At 43.9% G+C, this 25,655-nt stretch overlaps 1 protein-coding gene across 1 annotated transcript in view; it reads right to left on the reverse strand.

Annotated features, from left to right (window-relative positions):
* The window catches only part of LOC120989619 (ceramide synthase 4-like), a 207,434-nt gene that overhangs the window by 51,152 nt on the left and 130,627 nt on the right, over nucleotides 1-25,655 (reverse strand). Inside the window, exon 9 of the mRNA XM_040417835.1 lies at nucleotides 21,057-21,163. Coding sequence (XP_040273769.1) covers nucleotides 21,057-21,163 — 107 coding nt within the window. The remainder of the gene's footprint in view (nucleotides 1-21,056; nucleotides 21,164-25,655) is intronic.

Raw genomic sequence — 25,655 nt, forward strand, 5'->3', positions numbered from 1 at the left:
ACAGTGTTCTATCCATTATAACTGGATGATGATGGTCCATTATGACATGCACAGCGTTCTATCCATTATTCCTGGATGATAATGGCCCATTATGACATGCACAGTGTTCTATCCATTATTCCTGGATGATGATGGCCCATTATGACATGCACAGTGTTCTATCCATTATTCCTGGATGATGATGGCCCATTATGACATGCACCATGTTCTATCCATTATTCCTGGATGATGATGGTCCATTATGACATGCACAGTGTTCTATCCATTATCCCTGGATGATGATGGTCCATTATGACATGCACAGTGTTCTATCCATTATTCCTGGATGATGATGGTCCATTATGACCTGCACAGTGTTCTATCCATTATTCCTGGATGATGATGGTCCATTATGACCTGCACAGTGTTCTATCCATTATTCCTGGATGATGATGGTCCATTATGACATGCACCATGTTCTATCCATTATCCCTGGATGATGCTGGATCATTATGACATGCACAGTGTTCCATCCATTATCCCTGGATGATGATGGTCCATTATGACATGCACAGTGTTCCATCCATTATCCCTGGATGATGATGGTCCATTATGACATGCACAGTGTTTTATCCATTATTCCTGGATGATGATGGTCCATTGTGACATGCACAGTGTTCTATCCATTATCCCTGTATGATGATGGCTGTAATGATCGGCGTCACGCAAAGGGAGGGAAATGGGAAGGCCCTGTCCAAGGGAGAGGGAAAGATGGTGACCCCTGACTCACCTTGCGGCTGGCACCTGACTGCCCTGACGTCCCTAGACGGGTTCCTCACCCGTACGTCGATCACGTGCCTAAACCCTGGCTTTCCCTAAGATGAGCCCTATGTAGTGAACGGGGCGGTGGGATCACTAGTCCGCACCACTGACACTAAGAGTAAAACACCAAGGAGAGGACAGACAACACAGACAAAACATATAATCCCAGATGGGCGACAACAGCGGACCACCAAGGCCCAACAGGGATCCGGAGGGTAACGTTCTTGAACAACAACCAGGGAACACAGCTACACAGCTTCAGTGGGTCAGTATAGAAGTCCAGGCAGGAAGCTCTATAGCTGGCAACCAGAGAAGTGAGAGATGGGAATATAAGGAGGTTGGGAGTGCTGGACAAGAAAAAGCTGAGGAGGAGAAGCTACAGATCCCTGAGTGAGCCAGAAAGGATTGCAAGGCAAACCCAGAAAGCTACCATTAATAAACAGCACTGTCTTTAGACATAGAGCGCGCAGCCACCCGCTGCGACTTCCTGACCCAGGGTATAACGGAGTCAGGCGTGGCTCTTGACACCCTCGTGACAGTACCCCCCTCTCTACGAGGGGCCTCCGGACACTCAGGACTAAGTCTCTCAGGATGAGAGGCATGAAAAGCCCGAACTAACCTATCGGCGTTTACCTCAGACGCTGGAACCCACATTCTTTCCTTGGGACCGTAACCCCTCCAATGCACCAGATACTGAAGAGAGCGGTGGACCCGACGAGAATCAACAATTTTGGATATTTGAAACTCTAGATTACAATCCACAACAACAGGAGGAGGTGGCAGCGGTGACGGTTCTAGAGGTGGAACATACTTCTTGAGTAACGACTTATGGAAGACGTTATGGATTTTAAAAGTCTGAGGTAGCTCCAGGCGAAAAGCCACGGGGTTAATGATGGCTACTATTTTGTAAGGGCCAATGAACCTAGGACCCAGTTTCCAAGAGGGAACCTTTAATTTAATATTCCTAGTAGACAACCACACAGTCATTCACTCCTAGGTCCGGACCTGGCGACCGTCTCTTATCAGCCATGCATTTATATTTACCTCCCATATTTTTCAAATTAGCTTGCACTTTCTGCCATACAGAAGAAAGAGATGACGAAAATCGTTCCTCTTCGGGAACCCCAGAAGACCCCCCCTCTTTGAAAGTACAGAATTGGGGATGAAAACCATATGCACCAAGAAATGGTGACTTGCCAGTACATTCCTGACAGCGATTATTTATGGCAAACTCGGCTAACGGTAAATATGATGACCACACCTCTTGGTTTTCAGACACAAAACATCTTAGATATGTCTCAAGGTTTTGGTTGGTACGCTCAGTCTGTCCATTCGACTGAGGATGGAAAGCTGAGGAAAAGGACAAGTGTACCCCCAAACGGGAATAAAAAGCTTTCCAAAATTTAGAAATAACCTGGGTTCCCCGATCCGAAACAACATCGGAAGGGACCCCGTGAAGCTTCACGATTTCACTGATGAATACCTCAGCAAGAGTCTTAGCATTAGGTAGTGCGGGTAACGCAATGAAGTGTACCATTTTGCTAAACCTGTCCACTACTACCAAGATAACTGTTTTACCCGCAGACAAAGGTAAGTCATTGATAAAATCCATTGACAGATGTGTCCATGGTCTATTGGGAATGACAAGTGGCAATAAAGACCCTGCAGGAAGTGTATGAGAGACTTTCACGCGCGCACAAGTAGAACAGGAAGACACAAAATCCATTACATCCTGACGCAACCTTGGCCACCAAAAATGACGAGACAATAGCTCCAAGGTTGCTTTACTACCCGGGTGTCCAGCAAGTGCCGAATTATGATGTTCCTTTAATAATTCGAGACGCAGGTTTAATGGTACAAACAATTTCTCTGAGGGGCAAGAGACCGGAGCACCCCCCTGGGCCTCTAACACCTTCCCCTCCAGAACAGAGTGTACCGCAGAGACAACCACTCCTCTTTGTAGAATGGGTACCGGATCACTCACATTACCCCCTCCAGGGAAACAACGAGATAGTGCATCTGCCTTGGTATTTTTTGCCCCAGGACGATACGTAATAACAAAGTTAAACCTGGTAAAAAATAGCGACCACCTAGCTTGTCTAGGGGTGAGACGCTTAGCTGATTCGAGGTACAGAAGGTTTTTGTGGTCCGTAATCACAGTGACGGGGTGGATTGCCCCCTCTAAAAAGTGACGCCATTCTTCAAAACGCTAGTTTAATAGCTAATAGTTCCCTATTGCCAATATCATAGTTCATCTCTGCTGCAGATAGTTTTTTTTTAGAAAAGAACGCACAAGGACGCCATTTGCCAGGAGACGGACCCTGAGACAGCACAGCCCCCACTCCCACCTCTGACGCATCAACTTCAAAAATAAAAGGCTGGGAGACATCAGGTTGGATTAGTACAGGTGCCGAGGTAAACTTCTCTTTTAGAGAGGAAAAAGCTATTTTAGCGGCGTCAGACCATTTAGAAAAATCCGTCCCTTTCCTAGTCATGTCAGTAAGGGGTTTTACAATCACCGAATAATTTTTAATGAACTTTCTATAGAAATTTGCGAAGCCCAAGAACCGTTGCAGTGCTTTGAGGTTCTCAGGAAGATCCCAATCTAAAATTGCCTGGACCTTCCTAGGATCCATACGGAAACCTGAAGCAGATAATAAATAACCTAGGAACTGTATTTCCTGAATGGCGAAGACACACTTTTCAATTTTAGCATATAATTTATTCGTCCGTAGGACCTGCAGTACCTGTCTGACATGCACCTCATGTGTTTTCAGATCAGACGAATAAATTAAAATATCATCTAGGGATATCACAACAAACCTGCCGATAAGATGACTAAAAATGTCATTAACGAAATGTTGGAAGACAGCAGGAGCATTGGTCAGACCGAAAGGCAGGACTAGATTTTCATAATGCCCCTCAGGGGTGTTAAAAGCTGTCTTCCACTCATCCCCTTTCTTGATACGAATCAGATTGTAGGCCCCCCTAAGATCAAGTTTGGAGAACCACCTAGCACCCGCAATCTGATTAAAAGGTCAGGAATGAGAGGAAGAGGGTATGGGTCTCGGATGGTTATCCGGTTTAATTCGCGAAAATCTAGGCAAGGACGCAGGCCCCCATCTTTCTTTTTAACAAAGAAAAACCCTGCAGCCACGGGTGAAGAAGAGGGTCTGATGTGTCCCTTAGCCAAGCTCTCGGAGATATAATCTTTCATGGCTTGTCTCCCCGGACCCAAAAGATTATATAACCTGGTCTTGGGTAATTTTGCACCGGGAATCAGGTTAACCGGGCAATCATAAGGACGGTGAGGTGGTAACTTCTGGCAACCCTTTTCAGAAAAAACGTCCTCAAAGTCCGAAACAAATGTAGGTAGGGTAGCTATGGAGGCGACTAAGCAATTGCTATTTAAGCAATTTTCTCTGCAATGCTCACTCCACTCCAATATCTCCCTGGCCTGCCAATCCACCACTGGATTGTGAGCTACCAACCAGGGAAGACCCAACACCACAGGAGTGGGAAGCCCCTCCAGAACATAACATGAAAGCCACTCGTTATGGTGGTCCCCTACCCAAAGGTGTAAGTTATGGACAATGTGAGTGAGGTTTCTCTGAGACAGAGGAGCAGAATCAATAGCGAATATGGGAATAGGTCTCTGTAGCATACAGAGAGACAATCCCATAGTGTGGGCAAAATGGGCATCTATCAAATTTACCCCTGCTCCACTGTCTAAAAAAAAAAGAAATAGTCTCCGTCTTAACACCAAAAACAACAACCGCTGGCAACACAAATTGCGATGTTCGTATGGAAGAAAACGTATACCCCCCGGCTGACATCCTCCACACAGCCTGGGGTTAGTAGTTTTCCGACGGTCTTTTGTTTTTGAGAAAGGAAGGACAGACATTAATAAAATGACCCCTCTCCCCACAGAAAAAACAAACCCCACGCCTACGGCGAGCCTCAGGAGGACGGACCTGACGAGTAGTTCCTCCTAGCTGCATAGGCTCGTCTAAGTCCGTACAGACTAACTGCTGCTTGGGAGGGGTTACCAGTTGCTCCGGATTTTTCAATCTGTCCCTAAGACGTCTATCTATCCTGATAGAAAGGGACATAACCGCATCAAGGGAAAAGGGAGTCTCATACAGCGCAAGCGCATCCTTAATCCTTTCGGATAACCAAGAGCAGAACTGACTCCTGAGAGCCGGGTCGTTCCACTGGGTATCCGTAGCCCACCTACGGAACTCTGAGCAATACTCCTCTACTGGCCGCTCTCCCTGTAGGAGTCTCCGTAACTTTGATTCAGCCAGTGCGATTCGGTCAGGGTCATCATATATGAGACCCAAGGCCCCAAAAAATTCATCCACTGACCGGAGAGCCTGGGAATCAGTGGGTAAAGAGAACGCCCAGGATTGCGGGTCCCCCTGAAGTAGGGAAATAACAACCCCCACCCGCTGTTCTTCATTACCAGAGGAGTAAGGGCGCAGTTTAAAATATAATTTACAGGCCTCACGGAACGTCACAAATTTGTCCCTTCCCCCAGAAAATCTGTCAGGAAGAGCAACCTTGGGTTCCGCAACAACCTGGTTACCTGTAGCAACCGCTGGGCTTGCGGTTTGTAGCAATTGCTGCTGTTGCTGGAGGACCGACGCCTTCAATCCTGCCACCTCCAAAGACAGGCCTTGAAGTTGCTTTGACAAAGCAGCAATTGGATCCATACTGGATTCTAAGTAGGTAGAAAGAAAAAGTTTTTATTTTTTTTTTATTTATTTTTTTACCTACACAAAATAAGGGCCAGATATAATGTAATGACCGGCGTCACGCAAAGGGAGGGAAATGGGAAGGCCCTGCCCAAGGGAGAGGGAAAGATAGTGACCCCTGACTCCCCTTGCGGCTGGCACCTGACTGCCCTGACGTCCCTAGACGGCTTCCTCACCCGTACGCCGATCACGTGCCTAAACCCTGGCTTTCCCTAAGATGAGCCCTATGTAGTGAACGGGGCGGTGGGATCACTAGTCCGCACCACTGACACTAAAGGAAAACACCAAGGAGAGGACAGACAATACAGACAAACATATAATCCCAGGTGGGCGACAACAGCAGACCACCAAGGCCCAACAGGGATCCGGAGGGTAACGTTCTGGAACAACAACCAGGGAACACAGCTACAGTCGTGGCCAAAAGTTTTGAGAATTACATAAATATTGGAAATTGGAAAAGTTGCTGCTTAAGTTTTTATAATAACAATATGCATATACTCCAGAATGTTATGAAGAGTGATCAGATGAATTGCATAGTCCTTCTTTGCCATGAAAATTAACTTAATCCCAAAAAAGCCTTTCCACTGCATTTCATTGCTGTCATTAAAGGACCTGCTGAGATCATTTCAGTAATCGTCTTGTTAACTCAGGTGAGAATGTTGACGAGCACAAGGCTGGAGATCATTATGTCAGGCTGATTGGGTTAAAATGGCAGACTTGACATGTTAAAAGGAGGGTGATGTTTGAAATCATTGTTCTTCCATTGTTAACCATGGTGACGTGCAAAGAAACGCGTGCAGCCATCATTGCGTTGCATAAAAATGGCTTCACAGGCAAGGATATTGTGGCTACTAAGATTGCACCTCAATCAACAATTTATAGGATCATCAAGAACTTCAAGGAAAGAGGTTCAATTCTTGTTAAGAAGGCTTCAGGGCGTCCAAGAAAGTCCAGCAAGCGCCAGGATCGTCTCCTAAAGAGGATTCAGCTGCGTGATCGGAGTGCCACCAGTGCAGAGCTTGCTCAGGAATGGCAGCAGGCAGGTGTGAGCGCATCTGCACGCACAGTGAGGCGAAGACTTTTGGAAGATGGCCTGGTGTCAAGAAGGCCAGCAAAGAAGCCACTTCTCTCCAAAAAAAACATCAGGGAAAGATTGATCTTCTGCAGAAAGTATGGTGATTGGACTGCTGAGGACTGGGGCAAAGTCATATTCTCCGATGAAGCCTCTTTCCGATTGTTTGGGGCATCTGGAAAAAGGCTTGTCCGGAGAAGAAAAGGTGAGCACTACCATCAGTCCTGCGTCATGCCAACAGTAAAGCATCCTAAGACCATTCATGTGAGGGGTTGCTTCTCATCCAAGGGAGTGCGCTCACTCACAATTTTGCCCAAAAACACAGCCATGAATAAAGAATGGTACCAAAACACCCTCCAACAGCAACTTCTTCCAACGATCCAACAACAGTTTGGTGAAGAACAATGCATTTTCCAGCACGATGGAGCACCGTGCCATAAGGCAAAAGTGATAACTAAGTGGCTCGGGGACCAAAACGTTGACATTTTGGGTCCATGGCCTGGAAACTCCCCAGATCTTAATCCCATTGAGAACTTGTGGTCAATCCTCAAGAGGCGGGTGGACAAACAAAAACCCACTAATTCTGACAAACTCCAAGAAGTGATTATGAAAGAATGGGTTGCTATCAGTCAGGAATTGGCCCAGAAGTTGATTGAGAGCATGCCCAGTCGAATTGCAGAGGTCCTGAAAAAGAAGGGCCAACACTGCAAATACTGACTCTTTGCATAAATGTCATGTAATTCTCGATAAAAGCATTTTAAACGTATGAAGTGCGTGTAATTATATTTCACTACATCACAGAAACAACTGAAACAAAGATCTAAAAGCAGTTTAGCAGCAAACTTTGTGAAAACTAATATTTGTGTAATTCTCAAAACTTTTGGCCACGACTGTACACAGCTCCAGTGGGTCAGTATAGAAGTCCAGGCAGGAAGCTCTATATCTGGCAACCAGAGAAGTGGGAGATGCGAATATAAGGAGGTTGGGATTGCTGGACAAGAAACAGCTGAGGAGGAGAAGCTACGGATCCCTAAGTGAGCCAGAAAGGATTGCAAGGCAAACCCAGAACGCTACCATTAATAAACAGCACTGTCTTTAGACTTCCTGACTCCGGGTATAACGGAGTCAGGCGTGGCTCTTGACACCCTCGTGACAATGGCCCATTGTGACATGCACAGTGTTCTATCCATTATTCCTGGATGATGATGGTCCATTATGACATGCACAGTGTTCTATCCATTATTCCTGGATGATGATGGTCCATTATGACATGCACAGTGTTCTATCCATTATCCCTGCATGATAATGGCCCATTATGACATGCACAGTGTTCTATCCATTATCCCTGGATGATGATAGTCCATTATGACATGCACAGTGTTCTATCCATTATCCCTGGATGATAATGGCCCATTATGACATGCACAGTGTTCTATCCATTATTTCTGGATGATGATGGCCCATTATGACATGCACAGTGTTCTATCCATTAACCCTGGACGATGATGGTCCATTGTGACATGCACAGTGTTTATTCCTGGATGATGATGGTCCATTGTGACATGCACAGTGTTTATTCCTGGATGATGATGGTCCATTATGACATGCACAGTGTTCTATCCATTATCCCTGGATGATGATGGTCCATTGTGACATGCACAGTGTTCTATCCATTATCCCTGGAGGATGATGGTCCATTATGACATGCACAGTGTTCTATCCATTATCTCTGGATGATGATGGTCCATTATGACATGCACAGTGTTCTATCCATTATCCCTGGATGATGATGGTCCATTATGACATGCACAGTGTTCTATCCATTATCCCTGGATGATGAAAGTCCATTATGACATGCACAGTGTTCTATCCATTATTCCTGGATGATGATTGTCCATTATGACATGCACAGTGTTCTATCCATTAACCCTGGACGATGATGGTCCATTGTGACATGCACAGTGTTTATTCCTGGATGATGATGGTCCATTATGACATGCACAGTGTTCTATCCATTATTCCTGGATGATGATGGTCCATTATAACATGCACAGTGTTCTATCCATTATTCCTGGATGATGATGGTCCATTATGACATGCACAGTGTTGTATCCATTATTCCTGGATGATGATGGTCCATTATGACATGCACAGTGTTCTATCCATTATTCCTGGATGATGATGGTCCATTATGACATGCACAGTGTTCTATCCATTATCCCTGGATGATGATGGTCCATTGTGACATGCACAGTGTTCTATCCATTATTCCTGGATGATGATGGTCCATTATGACATGCACAGTGTTCTATCCATTATTCCTGGATGATGAAGGTCCATTATGACATGCACCGTGTTCTATCCATTATCCCTGGATGATGATGGTCCATTATGACATGCACAGTGTTCTATCCATTATTCCTGGATGATGATGGTCCATTATGACATGCACAGTGTTCTATCCATTATCCCTGGATGATGATGGTCCATTATGACATGCACCGTGTTCTATCCATTATTCCTGGATGATGCTGGATCATTATGACATGCACAGTGTTCTATCCATTATTCCTGGATGATGATTTTTTTTGATCCTTTTTTGATTCCAGAGAGGAAGCAAACCAGGCTGGTGCAGTGAGCTGCATTTATATTAATATAAGCAGATCTATAACGCGAGTTTGACCGCGACGCGTGGTTGATTAAGTGTGGTTGTGTAAGTGTGTGACTTAAAGGGTTTCTATCACTTCGTTTCACCAATTTAGCTTTCAGACACTAGCGATCCGCTAGTGTCTGCTTTATCTAACCATCCTAATATAAGAGCTTATTGTCCTGCCGTTTAGCTAAAAAAATAACTTATATAGATATGCAAATGAGCCTCTAGGTGCTATGGGGGCGTGATTAGCACCTAGAGGCTCCGTCTACCTTAACAAACTGCCGCCGCCCAGCGCGTCCCTCCAGCCCGCCCATCTCCTCCGGAATGCGATGCTCCTCGTATTCGGCGCATGCGCAGTGAATGTCTGATCGCTTCCCTGCTCAGACATCTCCACTGCGCCTGCGCCGATGACGTCATAGTGCTCCGAGGAACAGGCGCAGTGGAGATGTCTGAGCAGGGAAGCGATCAGACATTCACTGCGCATGCGCCGAATACGAGGAGCATCGCATTCCGGAGGAGATGGGCGGGCTGGAGGGACGCGCTGGGCGGCGGCAGTTTGTTAAGGTAGACGGAGCCTCTAGGTGCTAATCACGCCCCCATAGCACCTAGAGGCTCATTTGCATATCTATATAAGTTATTTTTTTAGCTAAACGGCAGGACAATAAGCTCTTATATTAGGATGGTTAAATAGAGCAGACACTAGCGGATCGCTAGTGTCTGAAAGCTAAATTGGTGAAACGAAGTGATAGAAACCCTTTAAGATTAAGTGACTTTAGATTCAGGGTCTTCAGTGGGGGACTGCAATTAGCCTGTATCTTATTACTACATTGTATTGTATTTTTTGCTTTTGTGGTGTAATCCCCATTTAGTATGTGTTGCACAATTGACAACGCAGTCCAGTGCACATCTTGCATGATGTATGCAGTCCTGGAACAGCCGTTCGAGGGTGTATATCTTTGTTCAAGATGTGAGCAAATTACCCGTTTGGAATCGCTAATCGAGTCTCTAAATGGGCAAGTTGCAACACTGAGAGGCATTGACAATTTGCAAAAAAGTTTGCTTCTCACCGAGCAAGCACTCTTTGGGGTAGATGAGGGGGAGGGTGACAGAGAGGAGGCTGAGGAAAGTGAGGTAGCTAGCTGGGTAACAGTTAGAAAGCGGGGTAGAGGGAAGAGTGCCAGGGAGGCTAGCCCTGATCTGACACACCCCAACAAGTTTGCACGTTTGGTAGATGAGGGGGATATCAGTCCAGGGACGGCACTGCCGCAGCCGGACACTTCCTCTGCCAGTCAGGGGAATGTCAGCTCCGGTAAGCAGGGGACCAGGAGAGCAGGGCAGGCCAGACAGGTGCTGGTAGTGGGAGACTCAATTATTAGGGGAACAGATAGGGAAATCTGTCACAAAGACCGTGATCGCCGAACAGTGTGCTGTCTTCCTGGCGCTAGAGTTCGACATATCGCGGATCGGGTTGACAGATTACTGGGAGGGGCTGGAGAAGATCCAGCGGTCATGGTCCATATCGGAACCAATGACAAAGTTAGGGGTAGGTGGAGAGTCCTTAAAAATGATTTCAGGGATTTAGGTCAAAAGCTTAGGGCAAGGACCTCAAAGGTAGTATTTTCCGAAATACTACCGGTACCACGGGCCACACAAGAAAGGCAGCGGGAGATTCGGGAAATTAACAAGTGGCTCAAGAACTGGTGTAGGATGGAGGGGTTTGGGTTCCTGGGGAACTGGGCCGACTTCTCTGTCGGCTACAGGCTCTATCGTAGGGACGGGCTGCACCTCAATGGGGAAGGGGCAGCTGTGTTGGGGAAGAAGATGGCTAGAAGGTTGGAGGAGTGTTTAAACTAGGGACTGGGGGGGAGGGTAATTACACTATAGAAGGGGAAGATAGTGCAGATAGAGACCGGGGGCAAGGTAGTGGGACTGGGGGAGGAATGGAAGGAGGGACTAGAACAGTTCAGAAGGAAAGGTGTAGGGTAAAAAATATACATAAACCTCTCAAATGTATGTATACTAATGCCAGAAGCCTGACTAATAAAACTGGTGAACTGGAATTAGTGATGTGTGAGGAGGACTATGACATAGTGGGAATAACTGAGACATGGCTGGATGATAGCTATGACTGGGCAGTTAATGTACAAGGTTACAGTCTGTTCAGAAAGGATCGTCAAAACCGGAGAGGTGGAGGGGTCTGCCTTTATGTAAAGTCTTGTCTAAAGCCCACACTCCGTGAAGATATAAGTGAGGGACATGAACATGTGGAGTCACTATGGGTAGAGATACATGGAGCTAAAAACAACAATAAATTACTAATAGGAGTCTACTATAAACCACCTAATATACCAGAATCCACAGAAAATCTACTACTAAACGAGATAGACAAGGCGGCAAATCATAATGAGGTGGTTATTATGGGGGACTTCAACTACCCAGATATAGACTGGGAAACTGAAACTTGTATATCTCATAAAGGAAACAGATTCTTGGCAATAACCAAAGACAATTATCTCTCCCAACTGGTTCAGGACCCAACTAGAGGAACGGCCATACTGGACTTAATATTAACCAATAGACCTGACAGAACAACAGACGTGCAGGTTGGGGGACACCTGGGAAATAGTGACCATAAAGTAATAACCTTCCAATTATCATTCAAAAGAGCGTTTCTACAGGGAGGAACAAAAATACCAAACTTCAAAAAAGCTAAATTTAGCCAACTAAGAGAGGCCATAGGCCTAACTAACTGGGACAAAGTCCTCAAAAATAAAAATACAGCCAAAAAATGGGATATCTTTAAAAACATCCTAAAATCTCATTGTGAGAGGTACATACCGTATGGGAATAAAAGGTTAAGGAACAAAAAGAAACCAATGTGGATAAACAGAACTGTAAAGAAAGCAATAAATGACAAAAAGAAAGCATATAAAACACTAAAACAGGAGGGTAGCACGGAAGCACTGAAAAACTATAAGGAAAAAAACAGAACATGTAAAAAACAAATAAAAGCGGCCAAACTAGAGACCGAGAGATTAATTGCCAAAGAGAGTAAAACTAACCCTAAAATGTTCTTCAATTATATAAATGTTAAAAAGTATAAATCTGAAGGTGTCGGCCCTTTAAAGAGTAATGAGGGGGGAGTCGCAGAGAGCGACGAGGAGAAAGCAAAGCTGTTAAATATTTTTTTCTCCAATGTATTCACTGAGGAAAATAAACTGTCAGATGAAATGCTGAATGTTGAAATAAATTCCCCATTAAAAGTGTCCTGTCTGACCCAGGAAGAAGTACAACAGCGACTTAAAAATATCAAAATAGACAAATCGCCAGGACCGGATGGCATACACCCCCGTATCCTAAGGGAATTAAGTAATGTCATAGCCAGACCCTTATTTCTGATATTTGCGGACTCTGTACTGACAGGGAATGTCCCACAGGATTGGCGCATGGCAAATGTGGTGCCAATATTCAAAAAGGGTCCAAAAACAGAGCCTGGAAACTATAGGCCGGTAAGTTTAACATCTGTTGTGGGTAAACTGTTTGAAGGTTTTCTGAGAGATGCTATGTTAGAGCATCTTAACGGAAATAAGCAAATAACGCCATATCAGCATGGCTTCGTGAGGGATCGGTCATGTCAAACTAATTTAATCAGTTTCTATGAGGAGGTAAGTTCTAGACTTGACAGCGGCGAATCAATGGATGTCGTGTATCTGGACTTCTCCAAAGCATTTGACACTGTACCACATAAAAGGTTAGTATATAAAATGAGAATGCTCGGACTCGGAGAAAACGTCTGTAAGTGGGTAAGTAACTGGCTCAATGATAGAAAACAGAGGGTGGTTATTAACGGTACATACTCAGATTGGGTCACTGTCACTAGCGGAGTACCTCAGGGGTCAGTATTGGGCCCTATTCTCTTCAATATATTTATTAATGATCTTGTAGAAGGCTTGCATAGTAAAATATCAATTTTCGCAGATGACACTAAACTGTGTAAAGTAATTAACACTGAAGAGGACAGTATACTGCTACAGAGATTTCTGGATAGATTGGAGGCTTGGGCAGAGAAGTGGCAGATGAGGTTTAACACTGACAAATGTAAAGGTATGCACATGGGAAGGAATAATGCAAGTCACCCATACATACTAAATGGTAAAACACTCGGTAACACTGACATGGAAAAGGATCTAGGAATTTTAATAAACAGCAAACTAAGCTGCAAAAAACAGTGTCAGGCAGCTGCTGCCAAGGCCAATAAGATAATGGGTTGCATCAAAAGGGGCATAGATGCCCGTGATGAGAACATATTCCTACTACTTTACAAATCACTGGTCAGACCACACATGGAGTACTGTGTACAGTTCTGGGCTCCTGTGAACAAGGCAGACATAGCAGAGCTGGAGAGGGTCCAGAGGAGGGCAACTAAAGTAATAACTGGAATGGGGCAACTACAGTACCCTGAAAGATTATCAAAATTAGGGTTATTCACGTTAGAAAAAAGACGACTGAGGGGAGATCTAATTACTATGTATAAATATATCAGGGGGCAGTACAGAGATCTATCCCATCATCTATTTATCCCCAGGACTGTGACTGTGACGAGGGGACATCCTCTGCGTTTGGAGGAAAGAAGGTTTGTACACAAACATAGAAAAGGGTTCTTTACGGTAAGAGCAGTGAGACTATGGAACTCTCTGCCTGAGGAGGTGGTGATGGTGAGTACAATAAAGGAATTCAAGAGGGGCCTGGATGTATTTCTGGAGCTTAATAATATTACAGGCTATAGCTACTAGAGAGGGGTCGTTGATCCAGGGAGTTATTCTGATTGCCTGATTGGAGTCGGGAAGGAATTTTTTATTCCCCTAAAGTGAGGAAAATTGGCTTCTACCTCACAGGGTTTTTTTGCCTTCCTCTGGATCAACTTGTAGGATGACAGGCCGAACTGGATGGACAAATGTCTTTTTTCGGCCTTATGTACTATGTTATGTACTATGTTACTATGATGGACCATTATGACATGCACAGTGTTCTATCCATTATTCCTGGATGATGATGGTCAATTATGACATGCACAGTGTTCTATCCATTATCCCTGGATGATGATGGCCCATTATGACATGCACTGTGTTCTATCCATTATCCCTGGAGGATGATGGTCCATTATGACATGCACCGTGTTCTATCCATTATTCCTGGATGATGATGGTCCATTATGACATGCACAGTGTTCTATCCATTATCCCTGGATGATGATGGTCCATTATGACATGCACAGTGTTCTACCCATTATTCCTGGATGATGATGGTCCATTATGACATGCACAGTGTTCTATCCATTATTCCTGGATGATGATGGTCCATTATGACATGCACAGTATTTTATCTATTATCCCTGGATGATGCTGGATCATCCAGGGATAATAGATAAAATACTGTGCATGTCATAATGGACCATCCCTGGATGATGCTGGATCATTGTGACATGCACAGTGTTCTATCTATTATCCCAGGATAGAATCAAGCTTTGTTGCAGCATTTTTTAGGATTCAATAAATAAATCAATATAATAATTTTTTCCTTCCTTATTGTGTTCTCCTTTTCTTTAGGTCTGCTATAGAAAAATAAGAAAAAAATTATTTTCTAAAAAAGTCCCTGACTGACTCGATCCTCTCACCTTTGGCTGTTTTTCTTGAGAAGATATTCACACCTTTCACTAAATTGTCTCCCTCGTATTTACGTGATACTGAGCATTTTTTGCAGGAAATTTAATCCTTTAATTCAGATAGAGATGACATACTTGTTACCTTCGATGTATGTAATTTCTATACATCCATATCACACGACAAAGGTTTGAAAGCGATTCATACACTCCTAGCATCGAGTCACTATAAAAATGTAGAACGGGAATTTTTTCTGACGTTATTGAGGATTGTTCTTGAACAGAATTACTTTTTATTTCAGGACTCTTTTTATCAGCAGCGGCGTGTGACCGCGATGGGATCGAACGTCGCACTGCCATACGCAAATTGTTATATGGCGCAATTTGAGACAGAATTTATCTATACTAATGATTTTTACAAGGAACACTGCAAATTTTGGCGTCGTTTTATCGACAACATTTTTTGCGTATGGCGTGGCGACGTTCGATCCCTTCAACAATTTACACTGTACCTCAATTCAGTCTGGCCTTAATTAAAATTCACTCTGCATTTTGACATACATAGAATTTCATTCCTGGACACGTGGGTAATTAAGGATGACATGGGTGTGATATACACGGACCTATTCACAAAAAGTACTGATAGGAATAGTTTGCTTGCTTACACTAGTAACCACCCAGCAGCCACAAAAAAAATCTCTCCCCTATTCACAGTTCCAAAGGGTTAAACGTATAGTGGACGATACTGAGACATGCAAGGTTAGACTAGATGAGATGACTCAGAAATTTAGGGAGAGAGGTTACCCTGATCATTTATTACAGGAACAAAGGAACAGAGTTGAGGATACACAACAGGATAAACCCCCGAAACAATCACGGATTCCACTTGTAGTTAAGTACCATCCATGGACCCAGAGATTGAAAGGGATAATAAACAAACACTGGCATGTGGTATCAAAATCTTACCCACAAGTGGTGGAATTTAGACAACCACCCATGATGTGTTTTAAAAGAGCTAGCAACATACGTGACAGGATAGTACGGGCAGATACTGGCAGCAATAGAACTGGACCCATACAGAGAGTATTGGCTACCCCCAAAATGGGAATTTTCCCCTGTTTAAATTATGTACATTGTTCCAGCATAATCAGGGGTACACATTTTACACACCCACAATCGGGTGAACGTATACCTATCAAAGGCTTTTTTACATGCGATAGCCGTTATGTTGTGTATATTTTGAAGTGCCCTTGTGGTCTACTGTACATGGGGGAAACTTCTACAAGGATGAAAGATAGATTGAGCAATCACAAATCTACTATTACCCGTACCATTTCACTTCCACGAGCACAGACACACAGTAGCACAACTACGTTACCAGATCATTGAAAGTGTACCCCTCCCACGGCGAGGTGGAGATAGAAATAAATGACTGCTTAAAAGGGAGGCTTATTGGATACACCGATTACAAAGGCTTGAGCCCCGTGGACTCAATCGTGAATACAACGTACAAAGCTTCCTTTGATTGATTACCTTACAAAAAAATTTACAAATATATTTTTTTGTGCTAAAAATGCAAAAAAAATTTGGGGTAAAAAAAACTTTTTGGGAAAATAATTTATTTCTTATTTTTCTAAAGCGGACCTAAAGAAAAGGAGAACACAATAAGGAAGGAAAAATTAATATTGATTTATTTATTGAATCCTAAAAAATGCTGCAACAAAGCTTGATTCTATTTTGTTTATATGTTTCGATTTAACACTGATTGGTGGGAGGGGTTTACTGTGTGATGTCATTTCCCTGTAATTTGGCGGTCTATTTAAACATGATATTTTTCTTGTATGGTGATAAGTCTGATGAAGGTGCGGTAGCACCGAAACGCGTCACTTATTTCCTATATATGTGACCAATAAATACAAGATTTATCTACAGCGAGTGCCGGTCTTCTCTGCAATATTTCATTGGGAACGCCATCCCACAGACACGTGCACCGCGACTTCAAAGCAAGCAGTGCCGACCTGTGATTAGTATATTATCCCAGGATGATGCTGGCCCATTGTGACACACAAAGTGTTCCATCCATTGCCTCTGGTTTATGCCTCCTGATTGTGACACACACAGGGTTCCAACCCTTATCCCTGGGTGATGCTGGTACATTGTGACACATGCAGTATTTTGACCCGTGCAGTGTTCCATCCATTATCCCTTGGTGATGCTTGCTAATTGTGACAGCACTGTTTTTATTTTTGCAGATGACACCAAGCTGTGCAATACGGTGTAGTCTATGGAAGATGTCCAAAAACTACACTTGGACACTTTTGTTTTGTTGGGCATGCTCTTGGCAAATGTGGATAAATGTAGAGTTATGCACCTGGGTAGTAATAATCTCTATGCATCATATGTCCTAGGGCGAATAATCCTAGGAGAGTCACTTGTAGAGTGGGTGTACTTGTCGAGCATAGATTAAATAATAGCATATAATGTCAATCAGCTGCTTCTAAGGCTAGGAGGATATTGTCATGTATTAAAATAGGCATGGACTCGCAGGACAGGGATGTAATACTACCTCTTTACAAAGTTTTGGAGCAGCCTCATCTGGTATATGTAGTTCAGTTCTGGGCACCAGTCCACAGAAAGGATGCCCTGGACCTGACCTTTAGTTCAGCTGACAACTGCACCAGGACTATTCCAAGAAGTAGCAGCTTAGTGGGTCCCCTGCAGCAATGGCCAGATCCCTGTATAGGGGTTAAGGCCTCTTTCACACTACAGTATGTCCATTTCAGTGTTTTGCGTTCCGTTTTTCACGGATCCGTTGTCCCGTTTTTGGGTTCCGTTGTGTCTCCGTTTCCGTTCAGTATGTCCGCAAAAACCTTTCAGTATGGTTTCCGTATGGTTCCCGTATACGGTCCGTTTTTCACGGATCAAAAACGGAAGCCACCTGTATTTGTGCTCAGCCAAAGTTTGGCAACAAGAAACACATGGCCACAGTGGGCTGGGCCTAGCATTTGTTAATGACGGATCCGCAAAAAACGGATGACATACGGATGACATACGGATGCCTTCCGTATGCATTCCGTTTTTTTGCGGACCCATTGACTTTAATGGAGCCACGGACCGTGATTTGCGGAGAAACATAGGACATGTTCTATCTTTCCACGGCACGGAAATACTGAAATACTGAAACGGAATGCACACGGAGACACTTCAGTATTTTTTGCTGAACCATTGAAATGAATGGTTCAGTATCTGTTCCGTATACTGAACTCAAAAAACGTCCAGTATACTGAACGCAAAATACTGTAGTGTGAAAGAGGCCTAAAGGTTGAAAACCAGGGAATTGCCAGGATAACACCCTTAGGACTAGCCCAAAGTCAGACCGGTTAGTTGGTACAGTGGGTAAACACTCACTGCCTGTTACATAAATACTAACAGCCTCAGTACAATTTCATGACACTTGCAAGGCATATATACAATTCCTACAATTTTCTTTTTCATCTAATCTGTTTCCTACTACATATATACAATCATATTCTGTATATTTTATCCCTATTGGAACTTATATAGAGAAGTAATAACAAAAATGCCAGACATGGAGAATGCTGCCATTTAAAAACATACATGAAAACATAAGAGTTTCAAAACTACACAAACCGCAATAAACTGCTACTCACTTATACACCTGTGTTGGAGACTCCATGCATGCAGGACTTTTATTTTGCTAAAAGAGTGGACTACTGAACGGAAACAGTACGACCAATGTTATGGTCAATGATTAGCGTCGTTCAGTTCAATTTAGGGCTGAAACGATTACTCGATTGAATCGAGTAATTCGACACCAAAAAATCCTATTCGTTTGTGTCATGTGACCACGGAGCGGGAGTGAAGAACTTGCTACTACTCACCGCTCTGTGGTCACCTGTCGGCCTGCACCGCACTGCACTTTCTTCCTGACACATCGTCGTCAGGTCATAGTGCACGTAAGCGCGCACTATGACCCGACGCTGTGTGACGTCAGGACGACAGTGCAGCACGCGGAGAAGAAGATGGAGGAGCAGTGGAGCCGCGGCCCTACAGGAAAGGTAAGTACGGTCGCTGGGGACATGGCTAGGAGGGGGAAATGGTGGTGCTGGGGGCAGTTGGTGGCACTGAGGGGGGCAAGCTGGTGGCACTGGGGGGGCAAGCTGATGGTACTGAGGGGACAGCTGATGGCCCTAGGGGGACAGCTGATGGCACTAGGGGGACAGCTGATGGCACTAGGGGGACAGCTGATGGCAGATGGGTGGGGAAGAGCTGAAGGCACTGGGGGAATGGAGCTGACGGCACGGGGGGAGCTGATGGCACTGGGGGATAGTGGAGCTGATGGCACTGGGGGGAAGGGAGCTGATGGCACTGGGGGGAACTTTTGTTATTAGAGTACTCGATTAATTGTAAAAAATAATCGATAGAATACTCGATTTCTAAAATAATCGTTTACTGCAGCCCTAGTTCAATTATGTGCTGGATCTGGAATTTCTGTTGTTTTTGTGGATCTGCTCTTATAAGGCTGATTTAACACTTCAGTTATTTGGAAAGTTATTTCCATCAGTTATTGTGAGCCAAAACCAGTAGCAAAGACTCCTCAGAGATGAGGTATAATGGAAAGATCTGATCCTGTTCTGTGTCTTTGATCCACACCTGGTTTGGGCTCACAAGAACTGATGGAAATAACTGAAGAGTGAACTCAGCCTAAGTGCTCATGCACACGACTGTATGTATTGTGGATCCGCAAAAAATACGGATGAAAAAGCATCAGTTTTTTGCAGATCCATTGTAACAATGCCTATCCTTGTCTGCAAAAATGACAAGAATAGGATATGTTCTATCTTTTTTGTGGGGCTACAGAACAGACATACAGATCCAGACAGCACGCAGTGTGCTATATAAAGGAAGAAGACCGGCACTCGCGATTGAATTTTCAGTGCGGTTTATTCAGTCACTTATTAATACATAGTGATGCGTTTCAGCACTAGATCGTGCTTTCTTCAGACGCAGTGTGCTGTCTGCATTTTTTACAGACCCATTGAAATGAATGGGTCTGCATCCTATCTGCAAAAAAATGGAATGGACACGGAAACAAAATACGTTTGTGTGCATGAGGCCTAAGGACTCATGCACACGAACGTTTTTATCTTTCCGTGTCTGTTCCGTTTTTTTTGCAAACCGTATGCGAAACCATTCATTTCAATGGGTCCGCCAAAAAAACAGAAGTTACTCAGTGTGCATTCCATTTCCGTATTTCCGTTCCGCAAAAGAATAGAACATGTCCTGTTATTGTCCACATTACAGACAAGCATATCACTGTTTTATTAGGGACCAGCTGTTCCATTCCGAAAAATATGAAATGGACACAGACGTCATCCGTATTTTTTGCAGATTGTTTTGCAGACCGCATAATACATACGGTTGTGTGCATGAGCCCTAAGGGAACAGAACAATGGAAACTGATAGTGTTGGTGGGAACCCAGCATAACATCCAACTGCTTGCTTCTATTTTTTATTGTACAAAAAGCTCATCATAAATATACAATGTGTGGCACAATCTAAGGATATGTTCACATTTGCAAATGTCTCAGCAATGCTGCCAGATTTCATAGTAAGAATAGCACAGCACACAGCATATGACAAATCCGGCACAACACTGTGGCTTTAGTTTTGACAGATGCCTAGACACATATGTTAACAAAGCCTAAGGGCTTACGCAAATAGCGGTCCGCGATGCATGGGTACCAGCCGAGCTCATGCCGTTTGAGGATGCGGACCCATTCACTGGAATGGGTCCGCGATACCCAAGATATGTTCCGCACCGCAAAAAAATAGAACATATTCTATTTTTTGCGTTGCGAAGTCACAGACCGAAATCCCGCTTTGTAGTGCTTCCTAACTGTGCCTCCTCTCTGTATCCTGCAGATTGCAGACCTATTCAAGTCAATGGGTCTGCATCTGTTATACCTAGTGAACACAGCCGGTACCCATATATTGCGGACCCGCTGTTTGCTCGTGTGCATGAGCCCTAACAATCACACCACAAATTCATATGCTCAGCAAACACAACATAGAGTGAAATCAAGATCTCACCTTGTGGGTAGGATATACAGACGAGTGAAGCTGAAAACCAACGCAAAAATGATAAACAAGACATTACACGTCTTCTCCCACTTGCTGTAATTGAACACCTTTGTTACCTGGGAAATAAAAGACACTTTAAGAAGACGGCAGGAGGGTTGAAGTAAAAAGAGTTACTGTATGCCTAGCCTAAAAGGCTTGACGGCATGGTACACTCAGTTTTTCAGCTTTATCTCTCACGTCTTCATCTAAAGTTATGTATATAGCCTTAACATTAAAACTGCTTATAAATAACATTGATTATTTCCTTATAATGGCACCTGTCAAGAAATGGGATATATTAGATCGGCAAGTGAACTGTCATTTCTTGAAGTTTAGGTGCTGGAAGCTAACGTATAAGTGCCAGATACCATAGGACATCTTCAGAGGTCTTGTGGAATCCAAGCCTCAATGGGTCAGGACCTGCACAATTATGGCTAATCAGTGAGCAAAATTAGGAGGAAGTAGTTCCAGAATAAAAGGGAATGAAGAAAACAGACATGTGAATTTGCCCACTGAATTTAATGGGTAAGCGTTCAGGCCATGCGCTGTCCTTCTAAACTATGAGCCATTAGGAAGGGCAACAAAACTGACAAGCCTGTCACATTAACATTAGTTCCTAACTGGAATTTGTGATAAATTCACTAGAGATTTCCAACCTATTTATGTAGGTGCACCTTATTTTGTGCCTGATTTAGTAGTAAAAACAGTCTAATTTCTACTCCATTCTAGGGCTGGCGTACTTTTCTGCCTCTGTTTGGTGAGTGGTAGGTTGTGCCTGATTTTGCCTACTTTCTTGGAGGCGTAAGGCTAATTTCAGCTGACTTGCGCAACATTTTTGTGGGTGTACTAATTAGAACAGTCTTAGTGAATATGAACCTGTTGTACTGATGAACCACTAGAGGTCAGACTAATGCCAATATAAATAGTCGGCAAAGAATACACACCTGTCTAATTGAACCACTGATGATAATAATCATCATGGCGGGGCGTGGCCAGCAGCCAAGATGGCTGAACGTGTGTAGGAGAGCTCCGTGGCCATTGCTACAGCTTTGACAAATCCTGGAACACAAAGCCCTTCTAAAGTTCATCCGACTGAGCCCTGCTGAATACAGAAGACAGCGCGCACTGGACTTAGCTTGCAGAGATATCGGGGATAGCCGCGCCGAGAGCTGTACCGAGTGCCGGGACGGAACAGGTCAGGGGGAGAGAAGTGCACAGCACGAGCGGCAGCCCTGCAGAGTGCTCAGGCGCGACAGACAAGGAGAGATATAGGGGAGAGGATTAAGCGGAGGAGTACTGGTTGTACACATCGGAGGGAGAAAGCCCGACCATTGCGGCAGGCCCCACAGATTTCCCGCCAAACGGCCATCTTGGCGGCTTCCCCACAGCGCAGGGGTAGAAGAAGGAACTTACAGGCGGGCAAGCTCTGCTATCGGAGACACGCTGCACACATTTTCCCCACACAGTAGAGTGCAAAGACAAGCCTCTGCAAGAAGTCCCTTACGATGGCACGCGGTCACCTCTACCGCAGAGGAATGTGCATACAAGGGCAAGTACTGCATCAAATGTCTCAGCTCCTATAGTGCCTCCTGAGGTGGATCATGAAGAACTCACTCTTAGGCCTCATGCACACGACTGTTTTATTCCGTGTCCGTTGTTCCGTTTTTTGTGATTTTCTGCGGACCCATTGACTTTCAATGGGTCCGTTGAAAACTCGGCTAATGCACTGTTTGTCATCCGCATCCGTGATCCGTGGTTCTAGTCAAAAAAATATAACCTGTCCTTTTTTTTTTCACGGAAAACGGTTTGCGGACCCATTCAAATCAATGGGACCGTGAAAAAACGCGGAGGCACACAAGATTGTCATCCGCGTCCGCGTCAGTTTTTTTCCTATCATTTGCATGGCAAACTTGACTTAGACTTTTTTTGCTTTCCTTCATGTCTGGTGATCCTCCAAAAATAAAGGAAGACACACGGAAACAAAAACGGAAACGGATCACGGAACAACGGAACCCCATTTTGCGGAACGGAACACAACAACAGTCGTGTGCATGAGGCCTTAAGCAAGTATCAGCTCAAGTCCTGGAAGCTATCACTGCATGCCAGACTTCTCTCACGGGAAAATTAGATGAAGTCAAAATTGATCTGGTATTACTGCGCGAAGACCTGCATAACCTGCGAGAAAGAGTTCAGCACACTGAAGAGCGTATCTCACGCATTGAAGATACTACCTCCACTGTACCCAGATCCATATATGATCTTAAAGAGGACCTTTCACCAGAGGAAAGCCTCTAAACTAAGTATACAGAAGTGTAGAGCGGCGCCCAGGGATCCCGCTGCACTTACTGTTATCCCCGGGCGCCGCTCCGTTCTCCGGTTATAGCCTCCGGTATGTAAGTAGTTAGGGCAATATTCTTCACCTCGCCCGGAGAAGTCTCGGAGTGTCTAGCCCTGTGGAGACGATCCCCAAGACGCTAAGACCCTCAGCATAAATTGAGAACTGACTACCAGAAGACGTCAAAGAACTGGTTTGATTTAATTGACGTGTTTCAGATATGTTTAGATACAGCTGTTTGATTATGTCTAGTTCTACCTTAGGGCTTCAACTTTTACATGCTTTTACTTAAATTGTGATATTAATGCTGTAGCTGCAGCCAGCATGCTTCTGCCACACACCATCATTGGCAGATGCATCCCGGTTCTACTGGCCTATAGTCTGGATTGAGGAAAACAGTACGGCTAAAAAGGATAATAATAATAATAATAATAATAAAAATACTGATAAATACAAATGGATTTCAAAACCACCTGTTCAGCCTTGTGTCCCCAGATTAAACACATAATCCAGAAGAACTGGAGAGTCCTGAAAAATGATGTGGTCATTGGCCCTATGATTACGGATAAACCACCGTTCATTTTCAGAAGGGCCCCCTCAGTTCGCACTAAAATAGTACAGGGGTGTTTGAAGAAAAAGACTAAGGCCACCAGCAAGAATAATTTTGTGTGGTGTGGTTTTTGTTCTGGCTGCAAAAATAGATCTATGATAGATAAGAAACGTAGAATGCAAAATATAATATCTTCGTGCTCTAGTCAAAAAGAAATGAGAGTTAGAGGACACCTATCTTGTGAGTCTGCAGGGGTAATTTATGTGCTAGAGTGGCCCTGCAAGTTACAATATGTGGGTAGAACCCTAAGGAAACTTAAAACAAGAATCAGTGAATACATTGGGAATATAAGAAGGGGTCTTGAAACCCACAGTGTATCCGCACATTTTAAAAAAGTTCATCAAAAAAATCCTGCAGGACAAGATTTGTGGGTGTTGAACACGTACATAAGAACTGGAGAGGTGGGGATGCGGTGAAACAAATAAATAAGAGGGAAGCACAGTGGATTTTTGAATTAAATACACTACATCCCAAAGGCCTTAATATCGAATGGGATATGAAAGCTGTTAGCATGGATTAATATAACATTATTCCAAAATAGGGTCTATATGGTTACCACTATAGTACTCATAGGCTTCCTCTCTGAAGGGTAGAGGGTGGGAATAATAGATGGAATAAGGTAATGGGATTATATTAGGCATTATAAGGTAGTTGAGAGGTTCCAGATTTCCATATCTTATATCTATATCTATATCTATATATATATATATATATATATATATATATATTTTAATAGCTACATAGGGCAAGGTATTATACTGCCCACCGACCGAACTGGAATATTGTTAGGCACTCCGAGAACAGGGCACTAACTGGTAGATCTACGATCATGCTGCCATTCCAAGAGCATTTATATAGGCTGCGTGATGTTAGTGCGGTTAGTGCTATTGACAGAGTGATTTATGTATTTACTGTTGTAACTGATTAATTATATGCCGTGATTTCTGCATTCATATTGTAACTGATTAATTATATGCCGTAGGAAATTTTATTCTACATATGAGAACATTATGCAACTTTGTATTAATTTGTATTTTGGAAACCAGAAATGACATGTTATTCTAAGCTCATGTGATCATGGACTATTTAAATCAGCGTTCGGGTGGATTAGAGTGTGACGCCCCAGACGAAGTGTAAGCAAAACCAGGTCGGACAAGTTTTATATGCTTATACGCAAGTTAGTAATTACAATAAATTATATCTTTTAAAAATGATTCGGGTATTGCACTATGATCTGTCCTTCTTGAAGGAAATCGCACTGCTGGTTGATATCGAGACCACTTATCGGGGATGCATCTGTGAACCTGAAATATCTCTGTGAAGACCGCCTGTTTACGAAATAATCCTCATTCAAGCGTAGCGCGGACCCATATGTACCGTATTTTTCGCCCCATAAGACGCACTTTCCCCCCTCCAAATGGGGGGGAAATGCCCCTGCGTCTTATGGGGCGAATGCTGACAGTTTTACATCGCAGGCTGCGATGTATATGCGAGCGGGGAGGGACTGGAAGGAGGAGCTGGGGGCGGCAATTTGCGGCAGGGCGGTGCAGTCACTGTAGTCCGGCTCCGCCGCTCCAGTGCTGCACTATACAAATATAAAATGTCTCATTCAATTAAAACTGAT

This window comes from Bufo bufo, chromosome 2, assembly GCF_905171765.1.
Source record: "Bufo bufo chromosome 2, aBufBuf1.1, whole genome shotgun sequence".
NCBI lineage: Eukaryota > Metazoa > Chordata > Amphibia > Anura > Bufonidae > Bufo > Bufo bufo.